The 13,084-nt window shown below is 50.3% G+C and overlaps 1 protein-coding gene across 1 annotated transcript in view; it reads left to right on the top strand.

Moving 5' to 3' along the window:
• The window catches only part of NOS3 (nitric oxide synthase 3), a 54,636-nt gene that overhangs the window by 36,592 nt on the left and 4,960 nt on the right, over positions 1–13,084 (top strand). The window contains exons 17-20 of the mRNA XM_067470459.1: positions 4,571–4,703; positions 6,650–6,728; positions 10,786–10,973; positions 12,896–13,065. Of these exons, the coding sequence (XP_067326560.1) occupies positions 4,571–4,703; positions 6,650–6,728; positions 10,786–10,973; positions 12,896–13,065 (570 nt within the window). The remainder of the gene's footprint in view (positions 1–4,570; positions 4,704–6,649; positions 6,729–10,785; positions 10,974–12,895; positions 13,066–13,084) is intronic.

Raw genomic sequence — 13,084 nt, 5'->3', positions numbered from 1 at the left:
CCAAATGGTGAAGGTGTCATCCACATATCTGAACCATATGTTTGGGTGGATGCTGTTGAGATGGTCCAGGAACCTGTTGAGTTCTTCTCCTCCATGGCTCCAAATGGTGAAGGTGCCATCCACATCTCTGAACCATATGTTTGGGTGGATGCTGTTGAGATGGTCCAGGAACCTGTTGAGTTCTTCTCCTCCATGGCTCCAAATGGTGAAGGTGCCATCCACATCTCTGAACCATATGTTTGGGTGGATGCTGTTGAGATGGTCCAGGAACCTGTTGAGTTTTTCTCCTCCATGGCTCCAAATGGTGAAGGTGCCATCCACATCTCTGAACCGTATGTTTGGGTGGATGCTGTTGAGATGGTCCAGGAACCTGTTGAGTTCTTCTCCATGGCTCCAAATGGTGAAGGTGCTATCCACATCTCTGAACCATATGTTTGGGTGGATGCTGTTGAGATGGTCCAGGAACCTGTTGAGTTCTTCTCCTCCATGGCTCCAAATGGTGAAGGTGCCATCCACATCTCTGAACCATATGTTTGGGTGGATGCTGTTGAGATGGTCCAGGAACCTGTTGAGTTTTTCTCCTCCATGGCTCCAAATGGTGAAGGTGCCATCCACATCTCTGAACCGTATGTTTGGGTGGATGCTGTTGAGATGGTCCAGGAACCTGTTGAGTTTTTCTCCTCCATGGCTCCAAATGGTGAAGGTGCCATCCACATCTCTGAACCGTATGTTTGGGTGGATGCTGTTGAGATGGTCCAGGAACCTGTTGAGTTCTTCTCCATGGCTCCAAATGGTGAAGGTGCCATCCACATCTCTGAACCATATGTTTGGGTGGATGCTGTTGAGATGGTCCAGGAACCTGTTGAGTTCTTCTCCTCCATGGCTCCAAATGGTGAAGGTGCCATCCACATCTCTGAACCATATGTTTGGGTGGATGCTGTTGAGATGGTCCAGGAACCTGTTGAGTTCTTCTCCTCCATGGCTCCAAATGGTGAAGGTGCCATCCACATCTCTGAACCATATGTTTGGGTGGATGCTGTTGAGATGTTCCAGGAATCTGTTGAGTTCTTCTCCATGGCTCCAAATGGTGAAGGTGTCATCCACATCTTTGAACCATAGAGTGGGCTTCATCCCTAGCTCCAGCAGACAAGAGATATATAAACCCACAGATATATCCCCTTTTCCCTAGTTCCAACAGACCTCACTACCTCTGAGGATGCTTGCCATAGATGCAAGCGAAACGTCAGGAGAGAATGCCTCTAGAACATGGCCAGACAGTCCGAAAAGACCTACAACCCAGCAGAAGGATCTTTCCAAATCAGGAAGGCTTTTATTGATCTCTTGCAATTCAGCGATCCGAAACACAATCTCTCCTTCTTCCTACTCACAACAGATTCCTCAACATCTCTCTCTCTCTAGCAAGACAGCAACCACACCAACCCACTCAGGACTACCTTTGCTTTCCCAACACCCAATCAACAATTGCATGGCTTCATCCCTGTTGCCAGGGATTCCTCCAGACAATGAGTTGCCTCCGAGACTTGTCTAGTCATCCTGACTTGAGAATTAGTCACCAATATGCTTGACTCATCTACAAATGCGAACACTTCCCACCCTGAGCGGGTGTTCATGGCTGCAGCAGGGAATGGGAAGCCTCCACACTTATTTGTTCCCCTGGCTAATAGGAGCCCCTCCTCCCCATGTCTTCCCCTTTCAGCCCCACAAGCTCCAGGTAACTCATGGCATTGGGCCCACTTTCCTTTTAGGACGCCCACAGTCCAGCAGCGGAAGCCCTTCCTCTCTTGAAGGCATTGGCTCCGGCTGCCTTCCTTCCTCCCATCCAGGGCTCTGGTGGGACATGGGGATGGGGTCTCAGGCGGTCTTGATCCAAGCTGGCAAGGGGCTGCGCCATGTCTCTCAACAGTATGCACCCAGGAAGGCCCCATCCCTGGCACTCCGTTCCGATGTCCTGGCTACCAGTATTTAAAAACTCTAAAATTACAACAGCACAACAACAGAGAGGAAACAAACAAGGACATCTAATCACCTCTCAACAAAAGTTTGCTCTAGGCATTCCCAGGCCATTATATGCTAATCAAAGTGGTCAGTTGAAACATTCACACCTAGCTCCAGCAGACAAGAGTTCTTTGTCTCACCCTGGTCATTCCACAGATATATAAACCCTTTTTCCTAGTTCCAACAGACCTTGCTACCTCTGAGGATGCTTGCCATAGATGCAGGCGAAACGTCAGGAGAGAATGCCTCTAGACCATGGCCATACAGCCCGAAAAAAACTACAACAACCCATTCACATCTAGCTCCAGCAGACAAGAGTCCTTTGTCTCACCCTGGTCATTCCACAGATACATAAACCCTTTTTCCTACTTCCAACAGACCTCGCTACCTCTCAGGATGCTTGCCATAGATGCAGGCGAAACGTCAGGAGAGAATGCCTCTAGACCATGGCCATACAACCCAAAAAACCCCCTACAACAACCCATTCACATCTTCCTCCAACAGACAAGAGTCCTTTGTCCCACCCTGGACATTATTCCACAGATACGTAAACCCTTTTTCCTAGTTCCAACAGACCTCACTACCTCTGAGGATGCTTGCCATAGATGCAGGCGAAACGTCAGGAGAGAATGCCTCTAGACCCGTGATGGTGAACCTATGACACGTGTGTCAGCACTGACACGCATGGCTATTTTTGATGACACGTTGACACATGCGGCTGCATACAGAGAAGTACACCTTATAAGAGCCAATCTAATTCCATCCTTAAATGTGTAAAAGGCGCTACAAATTTAACATCTGCACGTTTGAGCATTGTTCACTCCATAACTCAGGATGGAATATACATTCTTCTTACTTAAATTATAAATATTGCAAAATTATGTGGTTTTTCTCTCTCAAAGTTGACACCCCACCCAAGTTATGCTCAGGTTTTTGGCCAATTTTGACACACCAAGCTCAAAAGATTGTCCATCACTGTGCTTATCAATGATGCCATCAAAGGCCATCAAATGCTAATCAAGGTCAGTTGAACCATTCCCACCTAGCTCCAGCAGACAAGAGTCCTTTGTCCCACCCTGGTCATTCCACAGATCTATAAACCCATTTTCCTAGTTCCAACAGACCTCACTACCTCTGAGGGTGCTTGCCATGGATGCAGGCGAAACATCAGGAGAGAATGCCTCTAGACCATGGCCATATAGCCCAAAAAGAACCTACAACAACCTAAATAAATAATGCTCAAGTGCCAGGAACTCTGGGAATTGAGGTCTAAACATCTGGAGGAGCAGCTGTGTCCACAGAGCAGGCCCCTGGCGACATCTGGTGGACAGATGGGGAAGGGCATGCGGGCCTCCCTTGGGATGCTTTATATATCTGTGGAATGACCAGGGTGGGACAAAGGACTCTTGTCTGCTGGAGCTAGGTGGGAATGGTTCTACTGACCATCTGGTGGACAGATGGAGAAGGGCATGCGGGCCTCCCTTGGGATGCTTTGCTGCCCCAGATGGGAGGCTGCCCTTTGGGCCACTGACCTCCCTGCCTGACCCTTTGGCCTCCAAGAATCATAGAATCAAAGAGTTGGAAGAGACCTCATGGGCCATCCAGTCCAACCCCATTCTGCCAAGAAGCAGGAACATCGCATTCAAATCACCCCTGACAAATGGCCATCCAGCCTCTGCTTAAAAGCTTCCAAAGAAGGAGCCTCCACCACACTCCGGGGCAGAGAGTTCCACTGCTGAACGGCTCTCACAGTCAGGAAGTTCTTCCTCATATTCAGATGGAATCTCCTCTCTTCTAGTTTGAAGCCATTGTTCCATTGCGTCCTAGTCTCCAAGGAAGCAGAAAACAAGCTTGCTCCCTCCTCCTCCCTATGGCTTCCTATCACGTATTTATGCATGGCCCTCATCATATCTCCTCTCAGCCTTCTCTTCTTCAGGCTAAACATGCCCAGTTCCCTAAGCCGCTCCTCATAGGGCTTGTTCTCCAGACCCTTGATCATTTTAGTCGCCCTCCTCTGGACACATTCCAGCTTGTCAATATCTCTCTTGAATTGTGGTGCCCAGAATTGCACACAATATTCCAGATGTGGTCTAACCAAAGCGGAATAGAGGGGTAGCATTACTTCCTTAGATCTAGACACTATGCTCCTATTGATGCAGGCCAAAATCCCATTGGCTTCTTTTGCTGCCACATCACATTCCTGGCTCATGTTTACCTTCCTGTCCACGAGGACTCCAAGATCTTTTTCACACGTACTGCTCTCGAGCCAGGCATTGTCCCCCATTCTGTATCTTTGCATTTCATTTTTTCTGCCAAAGTGGAGTCTCTTGCATTTGTCCCTGTTGAACTTCATTGTGTTAGTTTTGGCCCATCATCTCTCTCATCTGTCAAGATCGTTTTGAATCCTGCTCCTGTCCTCTGGAGTCTTGGCTCTCCCTCCCAATTTGGTGTCGTCTGCAAAAGAGTCCAGCACTTGCCCCTTTGACCGTGAGGAGGATGCCCCACTGCCTGGCCCTCATTCTGACCCTTTGTTCCTCTGTCCTTCCTTTTCCAGGCGGCCTGTGACACCTTCTGCGTGGAGTCTCTGCCCGAGGCGGCGGCCACCGAGGTCTTCAGCACGCGCTGCAGCTGGAAGCGCCACAAGCACCGCCTCTCCGCCCACCACAGCCCCCTGGACCTGCTGGCAGGTAGGGACGCGGCCGAGGGCGTCCGGGCACAACGAAGCATGCCTTCGGTCCACGCAGTGGCTCCCTCCCACCCATTCTGGTGGACAACCCTGTGGCTGCGGGGTCAACCCCTGACCTGGCTAGGTCTGCAAGGGAGAGGAGGGTCAGCGCTTCACGGAGGGCCGTGGGGTCATCTAGGGCCAAAGAATCCTAAAGTTCAAGGAGACCCCAAGGGTCATCCAGCACAACCCTATTTGGCCATGCAGCAACACACAACCCTGGTGGCAGAGTAGGTTAAACCTCTGAGCTGCAGAAATTGCCGATCAAAAAGTTGGTGGTTCATATCAAGAGAGTGGGGTGAGCTCCCGCTGTTAGCCCCAGCTCCTGCCATCCAGCACAACCCCATTTGGCCATGCAGCAACACACAACCCTGGTGGCGCAGCAGGTTAAACTGCTAAGCTTGCTGATCAAAACGTTGGCGGTTCAAATCTGGAGAGTGGGGTGAGCTCCCGCTGTTAGCCCCAGCTCCTGCCAACCTAGCAGTACACAACCTTGGTGGCGCAGCGGATTAAACCGTTGAGCTGCAGAACTTGCTGATCGAAAGGTTGGTGGTTCAAATCTGGAGAGTGGGGTGAGCTCTCATTGTTAGCCCCAGCTCCTGCCAACCTAGCAGTACACAACCCTGGTGGCGCAGCGGGTTAAATTGCTGAGCTGCAAAACTTGCTGATCGAAAGGTTGGTGGTTCAAATCTGGCAAGTGGGGTGAGCTCCCACTGTTAGCCCCAGCTCCTGTCAAACTAGCAGTACACAACCTTGGTGGCAGAGCAGGTTAACACGCTGAGCTGCAGAACTTGCTGATCGAAAGGTTGGTGGTTCAGATCTGGGGAGCAGGGTGAGCTCCCATTGTTAGCCCCAGCTCCTGCCAACCTAGCAGTACACAACCCTGGTGACAGAGCAGGTTAAACCGCTGAGCTGTAGAACTTGCTGATCGAAAGGTTGGTGGTTCAAATATGGAGAGCGGGGTGCGCTCCCACTGTTAGCCCCAGCTCCTGCCAACCTAGCAGTACACAACCCTGGTGACAGAGCAGGTTAAACCGCTGAGCTTCGGAACTTGCTGATCGAAAGGTTGGCGGTTCAAATCTGGAGAGCAGGGTGAGCTCCCACTGTTAGCCCCAGCTCCTGCCAACCTAGCAGTACACAACCTTGGTGGCAGAGTAGGTTAAACCATTGAGCTTCAGAACTTGCTGATCAAAAGGTTGGTGGTTCAAATCTGGAGAGTGGGGTGAGCTCCCACTGTTAGCCCCAGCTCCTGCCAACCTAGCAGTTCGAAAACGTGCAAGTGTAAGTAGTGTAATAGATACTGCTTCTGTGGGAAGGTAATGGTGCTCCGTGCAGTCATGCCAGTGGCCACCATGACCTTGGTGGTGTCTGTGGACAACGCTGGCTCTCTGGCTTAGAAATTGAGATGACCACTAGTCCAACAGGGAGTGGGATAAGCTCCTGTTGTTAGCCCCAGATTCTACCAGTTCAAAAACATGCAAATGTGAGTAGATCAATAGGTACCATTTCCGTGGGAAGGTAACGGTGCTCCATGCAGTCATGCCAATGGCCACCATGACCTTGGAGGTGTCTGTGGACAACACCGGCTCTCCAGCTTAGAAATAGAGATGAGCACCAGAGTCCCAGAGTCAGACATGACTGGACTTAATGTCTGGAGGAAACCTTTATCTTTACCTTTTCTACAACACACAACCAAAGTCCTCCTCGGGGCAGATGACCACCAGAGAAACCTCCAGAGGAGGAACGACGTCCATCAGACCCTTTTCTACTTCCCTAGCCTGTTGATGGTCACCCTGAGAGTGTTGCCCTGTGTGTCTCTGGCCTCTTCCAAAGGAGGAGCAGAGAGTGACCGCTGCCCACCTTCGGACCCAACCTGCAGCTGTGTTTGTCCTTCCTTCCTTCCTTCAGGTCTGACCCACGTGCACAAGCGCAAGGTGGTCCCCTGCCACGTCCTCTCGGTCAAGAACCTCCAGAGCCCAGAGTCCAGGTGAGAGCACTGAGGGCAAGGAGGTCCTTCACGCCCACCTTTGCCCTCCCAACCCCTGAGCAGGAGTGTGTCCACCCCAAAGGGTCAGCAGGGTCAGCCGCCCCACTGCTTCCCCATCATTGGCTCTAGAGAAGAGAGATGTTGAGAAGCTGGAATATGTCCAGAGGAGGGAGACTACAATGATCAAGCCTTGGTCAGACCAGTCGGCTGTTGGGAATGGTGGGAGTTGAAGTCCAAAACACCTGGATTACAATGTACATATGCGTGGCAAACATTCAATGCCAAAGACACACAACACATATAGACAGACGGTCAGAGGCTATTTAACTTGTCTGGCCACCAGGGGAGCTGTCGCTTTCATCGTCCATCTGCAACATTGATGAAATACTTCCGCATTCCCCGCATGCTTCTGCTGGAGTCTTTTTTATGGCCTCGTAAATTAGTTAAATTAGCCTCCCCACACATAGATGGTACCTAATTTTCCTTCTTGACAGATGCAACTGTCTTTCGGGTTGCAAAGGTCGACAACAAGCTACACAAATGGTTGGAAGCTCACTTCGACTGGGGCTGGCTTTGAACTCATGACCTTGTGGTCATAAGTGGTCTTAATGCAGCTGACACTCAGACAGCTGCACCACGATCCCCATAGAAGCACCACTACCCCTTTTAGCCCCCCTACCTGCCTTAGAGGCCTACTTGTTCACGGTGGAGCCGCCAAACAGAGCCCCCTCCCCTAGAATCATAGAATCCTGGAGTTGGAAGAGACCTCTTGGGCCATCATCCAGTCCAACCCCATTCTGCCAAGAAGCAGGAACATTGCATTCAAAGCATCCCTGACAGATGGCCATCCAGCCTCTGTTTCAAAGCCTCCAAAGAAGGAGCCTCCACCACACTCTGGGGCAGAGAGTTCCACTGCTGAACGGCTCTCCCAGTCAGGAAGTTCTTCCTAATGTTCAGATGGAATCTCCTCTCTTGTAGTTTGAAGCCATTGTTCCCTTGCGTCCTAGTCTCCAAGGAAGCAGAAAACAAGCTTGCTCCCTCCTCCTCCCTGTGGCTTCCTCTCACATATTTATAAATGCTATCATATCTCCTCTCAGCCTTCTCTTCTTCAGGCTAAACATGCCCAGCTCCTTAAGCCGCTCCTCATAGGGCTTGTTCTCCAGACACGGATCATAGAATCATAGAATCCTAGAATCCAAGAGTTGGAAGAGACATCCTGGGCCATCATCCAGTCCAACCCCATTCTGCCAAGAAGCAGGAAAATTGCATTCAAAGCACCCCCGACAGATGGCCATCCAGCCTCTGCTTAAAAGCTTCCAAAGAAGGAGCCTCCACCACACTCCCTCCGGGGCAGAGAGTTCCACTGCTGAATGGCTCTCACAGTCAGGAAGTTCTTCCTAATACATTCCAGCTTGTCAATATCTCTCTTGCATTGTGGTGCCCAGCATTGACACAATATTCCAGTGTGGTCTAACCAAGGCAGAGTAGAGCGTGGGGAGCATGACTTCCCTAGATCTAGACACTAGACCCCCTAGTCTGGAAGTGGGGTGCAGATGGCATGGGTCCACTGGCCTCTCCTGGATTCCAGTCCAGAAGGACCAGCTCTTCCATCCGCACAGAGTGCCTTTGCAGGGCCATCCTGTTCTTTTTCTGCAGAGGAGTGGGTGGCCCGCGTTGCTGTTTTGGCAGCTTCTCGCCCTCCGCTTCCTTCATTTTCTCTCTCTCCAAAGGAGCTGTTGACAGTTTCAGTGTAAACCGAGACAACCCAAATTGGATTTCTCAAATACAAAAAAGCAGTGAGATGGGGAAAGGGTGGGTGGGGGTGTTCCCCAGTCTCTCTGGCCTGGAATCTCTCCTTTGCAAAAGGACACAGCCGGTGTCCATGCATAGAGGACCTTTGGCAAAGATTACCTGTCCAGCTTACCTGTACAAACGTATCTCCCTCTACGTCCCACCTTGAAGTTTAAGATCTTCTGAGGAGGCCTTGCTCTCGATTACTCCTACGTCACAGACACACTTGGTGGGGACGAGGGACAGGACCTTCTCGGTGGTGGCCCTCCGTCTGTGCAAATCAGGTCCACAACATCCCTCCTCACTTTCAGGAGGAAATTGAAAACGTGGTTATGGGACCAGGCCTTTGGGTAGCAGGCCGATAACTGACAATGGCAATGATGATAATGGACTACGAATAGGCTTCCGATTGTGTTGTGCTCACCGAATTCATTCCTACAGAAGCCTAGACAGCCAGTATTATTGTACTTTTGATTAATATACTTTTTGTATTGTTGAAGGCTTTCATGGCTGGAATCACTCAGTTCTTGTGGTTTTTTTTCGGGCTATATGGCCATGTTCTAGAGGCATTCTCTCCTGACGTTTCGCCTGCATCTATGGCAAGCATCCTCAGAGGTGAGGTCTGCTGGAGCTGGGAAAAAAGGGGTATATCCACAGATATATAAACCCCTTTTTTCCCAGCTCCAGCAGACCTCACTACCTCTGAGGAAGCTTGCCATAGATGCAGGCGAAACGTCAGGAGAGAATGCCTCTAGAACATGGCCATATAGCCCGAAAAAAAACCACAAGAACTGAATGTACTTTTTATTTTAAACCAATTTTAAATTTAATTTTACTGTATCATTTATATGTAATTATTGTATGTATTATTTATATGTAATGGCATCGGATTGTGCCGGATGTGAGCCGCCCTGAGTCGTCCCCCCCCCCCCCCCCCGGGTGGGGTACAAATGTTTGAAATCAATCAATCAATCAATAATAAAGGGGATGCAGAGGGATGCTGCCGGTGCTTATGGCCACCTGGGGAAAAGCCAGCAGGATCCACTCCTTCTAACCAGGCCAGCAAGTACTTCCCTTCCAGTGCCAATGCCATGGCCAGAAGGGGAGGGTGAGGTGCTTCTCTTTTCTTCCAAAATCTGGGTGGTGTGCCCTCGAACAGCATCAATTTTTGGCCCTCGATTGCTGCCCGGCTTATTCTAGTGGCTTATTCTCCCTCTGCAATGCCAGAAATACAGCTTAATGGTGTAACATTAGAAAATGTGGACCATTTCCGCTCCCTTGGCAGCCACCTCTCCACCAAAGTCAACACTGACACTGAAATTCAACACTGCCTGAGCTCTGCAAGTGCAGCATTTTCCCGAATGAAGCAGAGAGTGTTTGAGGACTAGGACATCCGTAGGGAGACCAAGGGGCTTGTCTATAAAGCTATTGTCCTCCCAACCCTGCTATACGCCTGTGAGATGTGGACGGTCTACAGATGTCGACATTTTACACTGAAATACAACAACACCCGAGCTCTGCGAGTGCAGCATTTTCCGAATGAAGCAGAGAGTGTTTGAGGACCAGGACATCCGTAGGGATACCAAGGGGCTTGTTTATAAAGCTATTGTCCTCCCAACCCTGCTATATGCCTGCAAAACGTGGACTGTGTACAGATGTCAACATTTTACACTGAAATGCAACACCGCCTGAGCTCTGCAAGTGCAGCATTTTTCCGAATGAAGCAGAGAGTGTTTGAGCACTGGGACATCCGTAGGGAGACCAAGGGGCTTGTCTATAGAGCTATTGTCCTCCCAACCCTGCTATATGCCTGCGAGACGTGGACTGTCTACAGGCGTCCCATGCAACTCTTCGAACGATTCCATCAGTGCTGCCTTCGAAAAATCCTGCAAATGTCTTTGGAAGACAAGCGGACAAACGTCAGCGTGCTGGAAGAAGCAAAGACCACCAGCACTGAAGCGATGGTCCTCCGCCATCAACTCCGCTGGAACAGCCACGTTGTCCGGATGCCCGACCACCGTCTCCCAAAGCAGTTGCTCTATTCCAAACTTAAGAACGGAAAACAGAATGTTGGAGGCCAGGAAAGGGGTTAGGGTTAGCCCTCTCTTTTGGGGAGATTTCCTGCTTCTAGGCAGGAAATAGGCAGGAGATTTCCTGCTTCTAGGATTTCCCCATCAAACAGGGGCATGAGGGTTGGTGCACGTGTGTGTGTGGCCACGCTACCACCCCTCTGCAGCCCTGAGAGCCTTTCCTCTCCGCTCCACAGCCGGTCCACCATCCTGGTGCAGCTGCAGACGGGAGACCACCCTGAGCTACGCTACCAGCCGGGAGACCACCTGGGCATCTTCCCAGCCAACAGCCCTGAGCTGGTGCAGGAGCTGCTGGAGCGCATCGAGGACCCCCCACCCCCAGGAGAGACTGTTACCGTGGAGACCTTGGAGGCTGGAGTTGAAGGTGCGTGAGGTGGTACCAGCAATGGTGGTGCCAAGCCAAAAGAACTATATCCCATAGGACTTGTGTTCATGCAGTGTGTTCTACCCACCAAGGGCCAAGACAGATGGGGTACTGTTGGGGATTCCTCATCTTTGGAAAAGGAAGGGGAGCAGGGAAGTGCTCAGGAATTGGAAGAAGAATCAGAAAATGAGGGTTTGAAAGGGCCCACATTTCTAGAGAGACAAAAATAGATAGAGCACAGACGCCATTCAGCCAGAATAGCTGCTAAAAACGCTGAGCTCACTGGGAGACGCCCTATCTTCTCCTGCGTGGGGAATTCAGGGCTATAAATCGGAGGCAGGATTGGGTTGTTGTAGGTTTTTTCGGGCTATATGGCCATGTTCTAGAGGTGCCCTCACTACCTTTGAGGATGCTTGCCATAGATGCAGGTGAAATGTCAGGACAGAATGCCTCTAGAACATGGCCATATAAACCGAAAAAACCTACAACCCAGTGATTCCGGCCATGAAAGCCTTCAAAAATAGAGGCAGAATTAGTCAGCATTCGCTGGTAACAACAACCCTGATCCTGCTGTTTTCACTCCAACAGAATCTGCTTTGTGTCTGCTACTAAGGACTTAGTTCATTGCCCATTGTCTTGTAAGAGACTTGAATTTGTGTCTGGATTAAGACTTCCTTGCTTTCTTTTGCACTTTTCAATTACATTTGCTTATCCTTTGTGTTTACTAAAGTAAAGCATTTTTCTTTTACTTTCAATATTGTTTAAAGGCTGTTTTTGAGGAACAACTCAGAACACGTATTCTTGTCCTGGTGGTACTCTCCTCCCCCAATAATGGGCATTTCTTCCTTTGTTGGGGCTCATGTGGTTCTCTCTTCTTAATTAGCCCAAAAACCTTCAGAGGTTTATTTTTCTAATCCCAACCAAATTCTGAAAGCGAAAGAGATTGTTCAACAGGTTTAATTGATCAAGACACCTTGCGGGGTGAGCAAAAGGAAAGTGCCACCTTCAACTGATGCGCAGTTCAGTTTTATAGTCAGAACTTTTGAGCATAACACAAAGTTCAGTGAATTTTTCTCTTCCTATGTTCTCTCTTATCACTATCCTTTGTGCCTACTTTGACAGCAGCTTGCATTCCCCTTCTCTCGTCCCATTTCCGGCTGATATTTTCCCCTCCAAGACTCTCTCTTACTCTCTTTCAGCCTCCCATCCTTGCACGTCATCAAGCTCTTTTTTAACATTCTCTCCTTTGTTGTTTTGACTTTCTCTCTCTCCCCCAGGACCTTTTAGGGCAGGCATGGGGAACCTTCGGCCCTCCAGGTGTGGTGGACTTCAACTCCCACAATTCCTTGAGGCCAAGGTAAGCCTTTGGGGCGAATGCCGAGCCTCAAGGAATTGTGGGAGTTGAAGTCCACCACACCTGGAGGGCTGAAGGTTCCTGACCCCTGTTTTAGGGCTTCCTTACTGTCTAAACCTTTTGCTGTCTTGCAATTTTCCATTCTTCTTTATTTCCCTCTCTTCCTCAATCCCTACACATTGTCCATCTGTAAGGGGCTGCAGCCACAGGAGGGTCAGTGGGAGGTCTAATGGGGGTGGGTGTGTCCTACTGCAACCACACTGAAGTGTCCACAAGAGCCATTGACAGAAGAATTGGGGTCTTCATAGTGATTGAATGGGGTTGGATGGGACTCTGAGAGGAGGAAGATGAAGACAAGAGAGAGGGGTGGAAAACGAGAGCCCTCCCACTGCCACTGCTACTTCCACTGGCACTATTTCCACTGCCACCACTTCTGGGCAGTTTGCCTCCTCTCCTGCATCCCAACCCTGTTGAGTGTGGTCAGAAAGAGGCAGCAGGGAGAGATGAGACCAGGACTCCTCTCTGTTTTCCTAAGGCTGTTTCTTGTCCCTCCTGCCCCACCCCGCAGGTGTGAAGCGCTTGTGGGTGCCGGACCCCCGCCTACCCCCTTGCACCCTGCGCCAGGCCCTCTCCTCCTTCTTGGACATCACCACTCCACCTAGTCCACAGCTGCTCCAGCTCCTGGCCACGCTGGCAGAGGACCCTCGGGAGAAGGAGGCACTCCAGCGCCTCAGCAAGGTGGGATGGAGGGAGTGAG

Source organism: Anolis sagrei, chromosome 6 (assembly GCF_037176765.1).
Source record: "Anolis sagrei isolate rAnoSag1 chromosome 6, rAnoSag1.mat, whole genome shotgun sequence".
NCBI classification, from domain to species: Eukaryota; Metazoa; Chordata; class Lepidosauria; order Squamata; family Dactyloidae; genus Anolis; species Anolis sagrei.
The sequence above is the reverse complement of the archived record's forward strand: the minus strand, read 5'-3'. Positions and strand labels throughout refer to the sequence as shown.